We start from the raw sequence: 14377 nt of genomic DNA, 5'->3' as shown, positions 1-14377 counted from the left end.
TGGAGGCTGAGGCAGGAGGATTGTCTGAGCCGAGGAGGCTGAGGCTGCAATGAGCTGTGATCTCACCACTGTACTCCAGCCTGGGCAACAGAGTAAGACCTGTCTCTAAAAAGGAAAAAATATATATATATAGTTTGTGATTATGTTCTTTGCAGGCCTGTCTGTACCATATTTGAGGTCTGCGACAAGAATACAAATGGAGGTCTGCAAATCATAGTTTAAATCAGGGGTTTTCAGTCTTTACACTATTGATGTCTGGGACAGGTTTAGGGGTTTAAGGGACTGTCCTATGCACTGTAGGACATTTAACAGCATCCTTGGCCTCTACCAACTGGAAGCCAGGAGTAACCTTCCTGCCCCAAGCTTGTGACAACCAACAGTGTCTCTAGACATTGCCAAATGTCCTCTGGGGGACAAAATTGTTCCCGGTTGAGAACCACTAGTTTAAATATTTAAATGTTATAGACCATACTATGCCCGCAGCCTGACCTGCTTTCCCATGCAGGGTCCCCAGACTGCTCCACCGACATTGCCTTCTCAGTGCAGAGGTCCAAGTAGCTTGTAGGCTTGATCCAGTCAGTAGCAGTCTGTTGGGGTACAGCAGAGTCTTGCCGGACCCTGACCTGGGATTGACTGTCAGTTTCCTTCAGGAAGCCAGGGTGAGCAGGTTCCCTCCTTTGGTACTGTAGTTTTCCATCTCAGGATTTCTAGATAGTTAGTTCTAAGCACCTCCCAGAACTATACTAGCTGAGTAGCTGGACAGATGGAAGGTGGAAGGAAGCCCAGCTTTCTGGGGAACTCAGTCTGCTTAGACTCCAACTTTAGGTGTCATGGAATGGGAAACTTGAAGCAAAAACAGCTGCAGCCATCTTTCTGTGGTGTTTTGAGATGGATTCTCACTCTAGACCAAGCTGGAGTGCAGTGGTGCGATCTCGGCTCACTGCAACCTCCGCCTTCTGGGCTCAAGCTATTCTCCTGCCTCAGCCTCCTGAATAGCTGGGACTACAGGTGTGTGCCACCACGCCTGGCTAATTGTTTTGTATTTGAGTAGAGATGGGGTTTCGCCATGTTGCCCAGCATGGTCTTGAACTCCTGAGCTCAGGCAGTCTGCACGCCTCGGCCTCCCGAAGTGCTGGGATTACAGGCGTGAGCCACCGCGCCCAGACATTCTCTGGTTTTCTAGGGCAGTGATTTTCAGTTATCACTACCGCATGCACTGTCCCACCCCCACATACCCCTGTAAAAGGAGAGACAGTCCTCTGTGTTTTGCAGGGCAGAGGCCCTTTTTTCATGGGTCAAATAAGATACTGGTTTTTAGGATGAAACCACATTTTACTCATTACGTGGCTCGACTCTGGTGTGGAATGATCCAGTTATCATTTGCAGTGTGTCTGTTGTGGTGGGATGGATTGCAGTGAATGAATCTTCATCCTATAGTGAGAGTAGAGAGGTTTTTATTGGTACCATTGAAGGAAAGGAGTCCCAGACAGTCTCAAATAAAGAGGAGGGCACAGAAAACCCCAATATGGTCCCCAACTGCTTCAGAGAAGAAAGAGTGGACCGGAAGATAGGACATGAGTCGTTTGTCTAGGTTAAGGAGTCTTCAGTTTTTTTGCTAAATGAACCCTTTTGAGAATCTGATGAAAGCCATGATTATTCTTCCCCAGAAAAATGCAGATTCTTGCCCAAAGTTTTGCATATAATTTGAAGAAATTCAAAGGCATACTAAGATGGAAAAATGAAGTGAATCACCACAGTGGCAGTTCTCTGAGAAAAGGACCCTAACTGAGGTTGTGGAAGAATATCATTTGCCAAATATATGATGCCAATATAAGTATGTCTTTTTTCTACTTTTTTGTCTGTTTTCCCCCTAACCTTTTAACATTATCTTGTTTTTTCTTACCTTCTCTGTTAGCCTACTGAAATCTTTAAAGTATTATATAATATATAGATGGATATTCAGTAAGGCTTTTCTAAAATTGATATCTATGAAGAGAGTTAGTTTAAGAATTGCAGGATCACCAGAGAAGGAACTTTAAGAGACGGAAAAATGAAATTGAATAGAATTTGAACTTAAAAGGCCGTTTTATCCAATCATTAAGGGGAAAGTGAAACCAAAGTAATTTTGAGGCCAAGGGAAAAGTTCCCTTTTGCCCTCTGAAGGTTCACTGAAAAATCAACTGACTTAGAAGGCAGATTAATTGGAGAAAAGGCATACAAATTTATGTAATGTATGTATGCACGGGAGCCTTCAGAGTGAAGACCCAAAGATACAGGGGAAAATGCCCATTTTTATGCTTAGGTTCAACAAAGTATGGACATATTGGCCAAAATACGAACGATCTAATGTTAACAGACTGAGTGGGGAAACTCAGCAAGGCCCATCTAGATTTTTCTTGCATTCTCTGAGCATGCATTCTTTTCTTCTGAGTTTGGAGCAGGACCCTCTCTGGCTTGGGGTCTTGTGACCCACAGTCAAACAAGATAGGTCAGGTAATTTCTTTATGATCAGTTTTTACACAGAAAGACTGAGGGAAAGTTAGAGTAATATTTTTCAGTTTTATGACTGGGTTTGGGGAAAAAGGATTCTGGTTTTTGTAACCCACCTTGGGAAAGAGTGATTCTGGTTTCTGTAGCTAGCCTTGGGAGAAAATAGGACTGAGAGACAGGAAGGCAGGAGAAGATCAGAGAAAAACTTGGTTTTGAGGCCTTCAGTTTGGAGTATGTTTTCTGAGGCCCAGCAATAGGTTAACTGTGTCATTCAGCTAGGTAATGGTGTGGTACTAGCACCCAGCTCATCTGAATCCTGGGTGGGTGTGCTCACAGCCACGTACTTCCTACAACCTGCATGGCACATGGAAGGGGTGGGAGATAAGCATGATAGAAACCATGGCTGACAGTATGAAGAAGGATTCAAAATTAATATCAAATAGGAAAGAAATTATTATTTACAGCATTTGTACAAATCTGAAAGCAAAATACTATGAATACTACGAAGTGGTTAGAATGTATTTTTGGTCTCTTAGATTACCAAAAGACTTAACAATAACATGCAGAGGCAGTGAAGTACAGTAGAAAAGGCAGAAGTTTAAATTGGTACAGCATTTTTGGAAAGCAATATAGCAATATATTATCAAATACTCAAATAATTCTTAAACCATTGACACAGTAATTTCACTTAGGGGATCTATCCTTTTTCTTCCTATAATTTGTGTTTTCCTTCTATAGTTAGCATTCTACAAGCAGAGAAGAAGATTCTTAAGATGTTTTTACAGCTTAACATAATTTTTTCAACATTTTTATAATTCAACATTTTATAAAACTTTTTATAGTTTTTTTCCAAAACCTTGAAATGACATGTTAAAATGCTGCATTGAACTGGTTTTTCTTTAGCCTGTAGAAAAGAACTTTGAGTACCGGTCTAGTGGTTTTGACCATAGTGGGTTAGGAAAACAGTGCATTAGCTGTCTGATTGCTATCATGTAAAAATCTGTGAACGACTTTGAGCAGTCACTGGCGGATTATATTGTTCAGGAATAGGAATGGGGCTTTTTTCTTATCACTTATATTTTTTTTTTTTTAAAGGAAGAGGAAATAATTTCTGCCTTATTAAGTGGTGGTTTAAATCATGAAAACCTGGAAGGTTGAGATGAGTCATGATGTGGGGTTCAGTTTATTGGGAACTGACAGGTTTTTATTTTTCTGTTTTTTTTTTTTTTTTTTTTTTTAATGATCTTCTGTTGTAGAGTTGAATTGAATACAGTTCTAGGGGAGTATGATCATGAAATGAATGTTGGCAATTCCTCCTATCATTAATATGTCAGACTTGTCAAAATTCTCTCATCATGTGTATTTGCCAGGTTTATTCAGCTCTTGAAATGAGGCAGCTCTCAAGTATATTCTAAAGCAAACAGGAACTAGTATTTTTCTTCTTTCCATGTAGAGTATCGTCTTCTCCCTTTTGCATATGTATTTCTTGCTCTTTGACTTTAGGTGTTATTAGATAGTGTGATTCTAATTTTTATGGAGGAAGGAAACACTAGTCAGGTTTTTGTTTGTTTGTTTGTTTGTTTAATTTTACTTCTGAATCAAGAGTTTTCTGTATTCTTAAATTAGGCATTAAGCCGTTGCTTTGTGGTCTTTAAGAGGAATTCTGTCCTCCTAAATGCTACTTTTGTTTTTATTCTTAGTTGGTGAGTTATTCAGCTGTACCTTTTTATTGTTATTACCGGAACTCCAGGGTATTTCTGCTGCAGTAGTTTTCTGGATAATGCTAAGTGCTCTTCACATCCCCGCTATTTAATTGGTGTTTTTGAACAGCTGTCTTGGCAATTAACTACCAAGTTCCCTTGCTGTGGTTACAGTTAACTTTAAATGAATTTCACTCCTGATGAGCCGAGTGAAATGTAAGGTGTCCAAGATTGGCATTGTCAATTCCTGGAATCTCGTAAACTTTGCAGAAGGTACTGTGCCAGGCTAAAGGAATGGCCCATTTATGACATCTGACTTAGATTGTTTTATTAACTTAATTAAAAATAATTTTATTAGCTTTTTAACCCACTAAATGGAGAAGATTATATCTCCTACGGATATTTAGATACAATAGAATTTGCGTAACTATGCTTTAGAGGTGGAAATGCTTTATGAACATGTTGTTGGAATCAGCAGGTTATCAGTTCTTGCATTATCATCCCACCATCTGCTGCAGCTGGCTCTGGAAGGGCATCTATAGCCGGGAGGACACTCTGGGCAAATGTATATAACACCTAAGATTCTGGCTCTAAGTCCCTATGGCTTCTCCTGTTTTCTTAGCTGGGCTGGAGTATGTGGATTTCAGAGGTCCGATTACTTTTCATTTCACAACTCAAATTGGAAGCAGACTTAAGTGACTTGTCATGACCCCTTTTCCCTTAGTTCCATCTTGCTTCTTTGTTTGGTCTTCCAATAATGGGGGTATCTGCCTCAGGACAGTTCTATCTCTAATACCTATACAGAAGCTCCTTCCCCTGGCACAGCATCCTCATTGTTGGTTCCTGAGGATTCCATGTTGCTCTTGACCCACATTGATGCATACAGTCAGTGAGGGTGGCCCAAGGGAAGCTTGAACTGCCTTTAGAGCCAGATTTTCAAGATTTCTTCCACAAATCATAATAAGGGCTGTTGTATGGGAAGGATCCCGACAAGACTGTGCAGGTGGCCCTCTCTATCTGACCAGCTTCAGCTGGAGCAGCTCTATTTTTTTTTTTTTTAACTTTTATTTTAGGTTCATGGGCACATTTACAGGTTAGTTAATAGGTAAACTCATGTCACAGGGGATTGTTGTAATATTATTATATTGTGGTAATATTATTGCACCCAGGTACTAAGCCTAGCACCCAGTAGTTATTTTTTCTGCTCCTCTCCCTTTTCCCACTCGCTACCCTCAAGTAGGCCCCAGTGTCCATTGTTCCCTTCTTTGGGTCCATGAGTTCTCATCATTTGGCTCCCACTTATAAATAAGAACGTGGTGTTTGGTTTTCTGTTCCTGTGTTAGTTTGCTAATGATAATAGCCTCCAGCTCCATCTGCTTCCACAAAAGATATGATCTTCTTCTTTATTGTGGCTGCATAGTATTCCATGGTATATATACACCATATTTTCTTTACCCAGTCTGTCATTGATAGGTATTTAGGTTGATTCCATGTCTTTGCTGTTGTGAATAGTTAAGCAGCTTTATTTTTATCTCTTTTATTTGTGACATTCTGCATTTGGTTTCAGTAGGGAAATAATGTTGGCTACTTTTAAAAAGTTTGAGGTTTATAGTAGTAGACATTAGAATATGCCCTCTGACAAGAATTTAAGCTGTTTTATAATCAGTAGCTCAGGAACCTAGAGGCAAAAATAAAAGCTATTTAGCTGATAGTGCCTCACCTGTTTTGCTCTCATGCTCTCCAAGATTGGAGATTTTATAGTCTCTTCTTGCAGTCATTTCAGTCATAGGTACTGTCAATATGTTCCTAGATTCACAAATGTTCCTTCAGTTTTTCTTGTTTTCCTATTGGATTTCTCTTAGCAAATATTTTTGGGCCTACATTTGTAAGGCAATGCTGGCTGGAGAATATAGAAGTGAATGAAGCCGTCCCTAGCTTCAACAAGTTTACCTTATTTATAAAAGGGTATAAATTGCTGTAACACAGAGAATGGGAAGCACGATTAGAATGGTGCCATTGGGGGCCCAGGGGAGAGACTGCACCTCTGATTGGAAGAAGAGAGCAAGGGGAAGATGAGTGGAGGACAGCTTTCTAAACCCGAGTACCTTAAAGTATGCTACAGATACAGTGGTCAAAGGAGAAATGCTGGTTTGGGGAAAATGTTTGAGATGAGTTATGCAGGTGGAAATAACCGTTAAGCAGTGTAATGAGACAGTAATGCTAGGGAAGGTGAAGAATTTAAGGCTGTGTATGTGTGCACACATGCGCGTGGTAATTTTGTCTTTTATTCACATGTTTATTGAATACTGTGTGTCATTTATTATGCTGGACACTGAGGATACAGTGGTATCCTCATACAGGACATATGGACACTAACAAGGACGTCATCCCTGCCCTCATGGAGCTTGGTCTGATGGGGAAGAAAGGTGCGCAGCACGTAGTTACACTGATGAGACAGAGAGCTTTAGAGGGCCTGTGGTTTCTTTCCTTTACTGCTGTGTTTGTAGTTTTGGTATAGTGTCTGGACCATGGCACACATTCCATGTATGTTTATAGAGTGAATCAAAGAAATGTAATAGATGTTACTAAAAAAAGAAACACAGGTTGCTATGTAAACATGTAAGTGAGGCTGGAGGGAGAGCAGTTAGAGGTTATTAAAATACAGTAGTCTAATTGGTAGGGTTTGGACTTGGATGGTGGTTGTAGGAAGGACTGCAGTGAACAAATGTTTACACTTTTGAGGAAATACAGTTGATAGGATTACTTGGATCAAAGGATTGAGGGAGAAAGGGGAGTAAGGATTTACTCAGGTTTCTGGCTTTATCATATGGGTGAATGGTTCTGGTTTGCTACAGGGACTTTTTGGAGGCGGAGCAGTTTGGGGAAATTGAGATGGAAGATGAGTCCATTTTAGGATATGATGAGTATAGTGCCTTAAAGACATTCAGGTTATGTTAGTAGGAATAATACTGCATAAAATTACAAAAGGATAAGTTGTATAGAGGCCAAAGAAGCTGAGGGCAAACTCTTAAGGAGCATGCTTATTTCAAGATGGAGTGAGGCACAGGAACCGAAGAGGGAGCAGGTGGGTCATTTTTTAAACAAATACCATTGCATCAAATGTTTGCAGGATGAGAGTTATGCAAGACTCAAATGACTCACACTTATTTTTAGTAGCATTTGAATATTCCAATGTAGCAAGAAACAGAAACACTGGACAGTCTCTTACAGTTTGATCTGCTACGATGACAATAAAGGTAATTTATGAAACAATTTTTTTTAAGCTTTAGGACTTAAGAACAATTGTTGTGTCTCATCCATGGCAGTTCTGTCCTATACGTCTGGCCTTAACTATCTTTTCACAGCTTCCTAGCTGGGGGAGGTGATTGTCAAATTATAATTGGGTGAGAGGATGTAAACTGTAAATTGTGCAGTTTGCAAGTAGAAATTAGGGTGGCTCCACATATGTAAGCTAAAATAAATAATATAGAAGTAAACTGTTAGTAATTTATCAACCCCTTGCCATCTTGAGAATCATAATAATGTATATTTGTGAAACAACTGAATGATTTGCAGGCAGCAGATATAATGCTTATGCAGAGTTGCTGGGAAACTGCTTTATTCACACAAGGAACTGAGGGACATTAGAGACTTGAGCTGTCACCTGAGAGTATCACTCAGCTCTTGGAGTTTTCAGTAAGATTTCTTTCCCCTTATACAGCGAATACTGTTCTCCTTTCCTCCCCATCCATTGATTTCTGGGTATCTACTTGGTCTGACACAGTAAACAGGCTCTATTCTCTTTTTTCAGCAACATAGAAATATTGTTCAGCTTGTCCTGATAGAGTACAGCAACCTGCTGATTAAGGGATGAACAATTTTAAAAGTATTTTGTACAGTGGTTCAGAGAAGATTAGAGAGGATTGAGTATAATAGTGTGGTTTGGATGCTTTGCTTTTGCCAAAATTGGCAGTTGTTTCAACCATTCTTAATTTTTTCATCTAAAATTGCACAGTAATTCAACCCTGCTAAACACTTTTAAGTATTTGCATAGAGGTGAGATAGTTTTCTATTGATTCTTTTAATTTGTAAGAGTAAATTAAGTTTATTTTTATAGTTTCAGTAATAAAATGAATTCTACAAATATATACAGATTTCCAGGTTCTTTGTGTATAATGCTACAGAAAAACTGGTTGGTTTGGTTTTTTTTCCAATGCATCAGTAGTAGTAACCCTTATGTTTGAACTTGAGGTAATTTTGTCGGTTGATAATACATTGAATTCTTAGGGTAGCATCAGATTTTGCTTTATGAGCCATTTAAGAATATTGATTAGAAAAGATTTGATTTTCTTCTTAGAGGCATGTGATTAACATAAAAATACCTTGTTTGTGTTGTGACCACACTGTGTGTTTGTGATAAATTAAAAGAATAGGAGCCTGGTGCAGTGGCTCACTCCTGTAATCCCAGCACTTTGGAAGGCAAAGGGGGGCAGATCACAAGGTCAAGAAGTTGAGACAAGCCTGACCAACATGGTGAAACCCAGTCTCTACTAAAAATACAAAAATTAACTGGGTGTGGTGGCGCGTGCCTGTAATTCCAGCTACTCAGGAGGCTGAAGCAGGAGAATCACATGAACCCGGAAGGTGGAGGTTGCAGTGAGCCGAAATCACACCATTGCACTACAGCCTGGGTGACAGAGTGAGACTCTGTCTCAAAAAAAAAAAAAAGAATAGGTTAAAATTTAAAGAAGTCTTAGGCTTTTGACTTTGTGTTATTATAATTTAATGTATAGAGTGAGTATAAAATGTTTAGGGTTTCTTGGTTTTAGTTGGAAGATTGGAGAGAATATATCAGGCATTGAACTTTGAATGTTTACATTAGTAGAATAATTTTTTAATTGAATATTTTACTTAACTAGTCCTGCTCAGCAAATCCTGTGTTATGTGTTGCTATCTTCAAATGTTGGATAGAGAAATCACTTAAAATATATATTTTATTTAGATACGTAATTAGACTGCTACTTATCTTTTCAGTTACTGTTTAATCAGAAAATGTAATCATCTCAGTTCAAATGAAAATCTCTAACATATGGCATAGATGCTGTGGGTGTTATGGAATCTATAAGAAGAATCAATGCTGTTGGTATATTAAATGTATTTCCTCTAAAAATAATTTTGGAAGTTACAAACACTCCTACAGATTTAACACTTTTGTTGCTCTGTGACTAATGAGGAAATAATTTTTTAAAAAAAATTTATGTAGTTAGGGTTTTAGAGCTGTTTTAAATTTTGCCTGAGATAACTCATATCCTATTTGTGAATTATTTAGAGGACTTTTAATTAAAGTAACTCAAACCAACTTGGTTAGCTAAGAAAGATCCTAGTCATGGCCTGTGATAGATTCTTTATGCTCATAATGGTAGCAAACTAATATTTTTTGATTTAGGGGTTTTTCTAAACAGTGGTGTCTTACTTTGTTTAAGCAGACACTGTCCTTTGTCAGTGATTCTTTTTTCTAAAAGCTTAGCTAAAAATCTGCGGAGAGCCCCAAATCTATCTTTTTTTCCCTCTATATTCAGCTTTTCATTTTGGACAACAGGCTAGTAGAATTTTAAACTGTGACCTTAGTATTACTAATGCATATTAAGGTCACAGCAAGTATACAGAAGGAAATGAGTGATTTTTTTTAAAAGCTTTATTGATATATAATTTGCATATCATAAAATGTACCTGTTTTGCTGGGCGCGGTGGCTCACGCCTGTAATCCCAGCACTTTGGGAGGTCAAGGCAGGCAGATCATGAGCTCAGGAAATAGAGACCATCCTGGCTAAACAGTGAAACCCCGTCTCTACTAAAAATACAAAAAATTAGCTGGGCGTGGTGGCAGGCGCCTATAGTCCCAGCTACTTGGAAGGCTGAGGCAGGAGAATGGCCTGAACCCGGGAGGCAGAGCTTGCAGTGAGCGGAGATCGCCCTCCAGCCTGGGCAACAGAGCAAGACTCCGTCTCAAAAAAAAAAAAAGAAAAACAAAATTACCTGTTTTAAGGATATGGAGATACTTGATTTTTACGTTAAACAAAATCCCTGGGAAATCACCTAGACGGTTACTTTTAACAAATGCGAATTTTCAGATGCTCCACCTTTTCTTCTCCCTAGATTTTGGTTCATTAGGACTCACACTTTTCTAAGTATTAGGAGACTTGTGAAAACGAAAGTCTCTGAAATCCCCGTCCTTTTTAACCTTTTAATTGTAAGGAATTATTTCTGGATTATATATATATATGATATTTCAGTTTAAAAACCTGAAAGCTTCCAGTATCAGATTACTGTAGTGAGAAGCATTTTAATCTGTGCAGGAAAGTGTAAATGGACTTTTCTGCATGCTGAAGTTACAGTACAACAGAGGATTCTCACTGTAGTTTTACAAAATAAAAATTGGCCTTAGCTTTAAAACCGGATTTTGCTTGGGGATGGATTTACTGCTAGAATTTTGTAAAAGGTTATGTAAAAATATTTCCATTATTTTCCTTGTCAGTTTTGTGATACTTGTACCGGAGTGCTTTGTTATTGTAAGCTGAAACTTCAGTGCACAGTGCACTGTGGGTGGAAAAGCTTTAAGACATTCTAGACCCTAAACAGCCATGGCCATTTGACTGTCGAGTTTGTAAACAAAAAACGTTCTCTCCCCTTTTTCCTAAGGTGTGCCTGTAGCAAGGACAGCAGAGTCCTCCCTGTAGCTCTTGCTTGTGGTCTTGGTATGCGGGGAGTTTACCAGGAACTTCTTATGTGGACCCTCTAACGGCATAAAAGCTTCTTTTTTCTTTCTCACATGTTCTTGTATTCTTAGGGACATTTTTTAGCTCAGAGTAACCTATGATAGGAAAAGAAGATAACTTCTAGAAGTGGGAAGTTTTGTAATATGACAGATTCTCAAGCAGGGTGTCACTTCCTCATTCTCTACCATCTGATTTAAGTTTCGTACCTCTAGAGAGCAGTGGCAGTAATTGTATAATTTTTTGGCAGCTGAACAATGTTTTGACTACGTTGCTTTAGTCTCCAAAGTAGACAGTTCAGATTTTTTTTGAAAAGAACTTTCTCAGAAAGGCAGTATAGTGTATAAAGTGTTGAGAGTACAGGCTTAGAGGCCCTTAAAGAGGTCTGTGCTCCATGCTTCTCATTGTATGGTCTTGGGGATATTATTGTCTTTCTGATTCTCTATTCGTAAAGTCTAAATATCAATACCTACCTCATAGGGTCATTCTGAGGATTAAATAAGACCAAACCTAGAATTTAGTGGAGGCTCAAATATTTGCTAAATACATTTTGAAAGAATCAGACTGGTAGATGAGGGATAGATAGGAGCAGGGAATTCCTGGAGTAGATTGGATCTTGTTGCCATTTGGTTAAGTCTTCTGGTTTCCCACTGTATTTGCATAATATCCATGAAGCCAGATTTTGTGCCTTTGAAAAACACTTGGATTAGAATTTGGTGTATAAGTTTGCTGAAATGCTGTAACAAAGTGCAACTAACTGGATGATTTATACAACAGGTATTTATTGTCTCACTGTTCTGGAGGGCAGACCTCTGAAATCAAGGTGTTGGCAGGGTGGATTCTTTGTGAGGGCTGTGAAGGAAGGATCTGTTCCAGGCATCTTCCTGACTTTTAGATAGCCATCTACCTGGAGTTGTGACTCTAGGTGTGTCTGTCTCTAAATTTCTCCTTTTTATAAGAATACTTGTTGTACTGGATTAGGACCTACCCCAATGGCCTTATCCTAACTTGATTGCTACTACAAAGACCCCCCCCTCTCTAGATATGGTCACTTTCTGAGGCACTGGAAATTATGACTTTCACATATGAATTTTGAAGGGACACAATGTAATCCATAATAGATATATATCAGACGTGAAAATGAAACAGACTTTTACTTCCAACATTTTCATTTTTTAAATTGTGCTTATTTATTAAACTTTGATGTAAATTAATGGTATAATCTTTTTTCTTTTACTGAGACCAGACATTCATTTACCTAAACTTAAGTGAAGTATATGTAGCACTTGAAAAAAATTGGTGTAATTGAACAAAAATTCCTTATTTCCTTGTCTTAGTTACTTTGTATGTTACTATTGAGAAGGGAGGAATGTTTGAGTTTGAGTGACTGAAGTATCAAGGAAGAAGTTGAATTCTCTGGAGGCTGACTTAAAGTCATTTTGGCATTTAAACTGGTTTCAGGAATGGTACATAAATGCTAAATATAGAATTTACTGGTGTACATGTTGTGTGAAATCTTACGTGTATTAGTTTTCTAGGGCTACCATAACAAGGTAGCACAAACTGGGTGGCTTAAGATAACAGAATATTTTTCTCTCACAGTTCTGGAGTCCAGAAATCCAAAATCAAGATTCGGGCAGGATCACGCTTGTGAAGGCTCTGGGGAAGAGTACTTTTTTGCCTTTTCCAGTTTCTGGTATTTACTGTAGTCCTAGGAATTCATTGGCTTGTGCAAAATAATTCCAATCTCTTCCGCTGTCTTCATGCAGCCTTCTGGTGTGTATCCATATCTTTTTTTTTCTTATATAAGGATACCAGTCACTGGATTTAGGGCTTAACCCTAATCTAGTATGACCTCATCTTGATTATATCTGCAAAGACCCCATATCCAAATAAAGTCACAATGGCAGGTATAGGTTGAGTATTCCTAACCTGAAAATCTAAAATGCCCCCAAATTTGAAACTTTTCAGCTCCTTTTTGAGCTCTCAAAAGAAATGCACTTTGGAGCAATTTGAATGTCAGATTTTTTGATTAGGGTTGCTCAACTAGTATGTATTTTGCAAGTACCCTTAAATAAAAAAATAAATAAAAATTCTGAAACACTTCCTGTCTCAAGCATTTTTAATAAGGTAAATTCAGCCTTTACTGGGGTTAGGACTTAAACATATTTTTGGGGGAACATAATTCAACCCACAACACTTGTCCATTGCTTCTTAAAATCACATTTACTCTTAATTTCTCTCTTAAATTCTCCAGTTGTTCTGACTAGTAAATGGACAGCCTTGTTCCCACACATCAATGTACTTGAGTGTGACAACTGAGAACTCTCCCACTTTCCTGTATGTTAGCCTGTTGCCTTGGTTTTCCAGGTACATAATCATGCTTCATGTTTTCACTCTTTGTCCTTCTGTTCCAACAGTTTGTTGGAAATTCTTAGGTTGTTTTTGGTTTCTTGTTTTCTTTACCAACTCAGTATCATAAGTTGTATTTAAAATTATTGAACTTCCTATTTTATGACTTATAACAGATTTTATCTCCAGGAACTTTTTTGTAATTGGAATGCATATTGACTTACTACTGAATACTTATTACTAATACCACTTTCTGTTGAGACAACAATATTCTCCACAGAATGAATGGTATGAGCAAATGCATTGGAATAAAAATGTTTGAGACTTGATTTGAAAGCGTATTCACAGCTTTTGCTGGCTGTGAAAAATATTATGCTTTATTGGGAAGTAAGGCTGAAAAGGTAGAGATTTTGCATAGGTTCACCTCCAAGACCGGCCTGTCAATGAAACATAAATAAATTGGGGAGATCGTTATTTTGACAAAGTATTACGTGACTTTACTGTTTAAAATATGTTGGCGTGTGTCTATAAAGCGAAAATAAGCTATTGATCATGTATACTTTTTAAAATAAGTGATTTGAGTTTTCGTGGGTATGCACTGAAGGAACTATCTTTTAAATTGTCTAATTGTGGATATTAATTACCTTTTCCATTCTCAATATTTGTGTGACATATAATAAAATGTTTTGTTCTCATTTTTTTCTAACGTGTTCATTTTGCTCTATAAACTTCATGGCCTTTTAAAAGGCATCTGGGAAAATGTCAGGGTTGTTTCTTTTTCTTTTTCTTTTTCTTTTTTTTTTTTTTTTTTGACAAATTGGAAATGCCACATGCAGATGCTTCTTAGGAAGAATAAAACGTTGTTATTCTGAGTCTAGGTTTGAATTTTAAACATTCATCTCGTTTTAGTATAAAGTGTTTTATTTACCAAGAACTTCAGGAGGCTTTCTTGTCACCTGAATGGCAAGTTAATTCGGAAGGAACATATCAAAATATTAAAATGAGAAAAGTTGGGAACCAGCATTAGCTGAGTCACAATCTCCTGCTTAACCTCATTTGCCA

The 14377-nt window shown here is 38.0% G+C and overlaps 1 protein-coding gene across 6 annotated transcripts in view; it reads left to right on the top strand.

Moving 5' to 3' along the window:
* Positions 1 to 14377, top strand: part of LOC105492818 (EFR3 homolog A) — a 102919-nt gene that overhangs the window by 5324 nt on the left and 83218 nt on the right. For 2 of the 6 annotated variants that reach the window (XM_024796319.2, XM_024796320.2), the window contains exon 1: positions 7381 to 7447. The exons of 3 other annotated variants lie outside the window; for them this stretch is intronic. Coding sequence is in view for 1 of the 3 variants with exons in the window: in XM_011760075.3 (XP_011758377.1) it covers positions 12727 to 12739 (13 nt within the window). In the remaining 2 variants the exon portion in view is untranslated. Of the gene's footprint in view, positions 1 to 7380; positions 7448 to 12720; positions 12740 to 14377 lie in introns of those variants that run through there. One more of the 6 variants, XM_011760075.3, reaches the window with a different exon arrangement.

The sequence above is a fragment of the Macaca nemestrina genome, chromosome 8 (assembly GCF_043159975.1).
Source record: "Macaca nemestrina isolate mMacNem1 chromosome 8, mMacNem.hap1, whole genome shotgun sequence".
NCBI classification, from domain to species: domain Eukaryota; kingdom Metazoa; phylum Chordata; class Mammalia; order Primates; family Cercopithecidae; genus Macaca; species Macaca nemestrina.
This window is presented reverse-complemented; position numbering and strand designations above follow the sequence as displayed.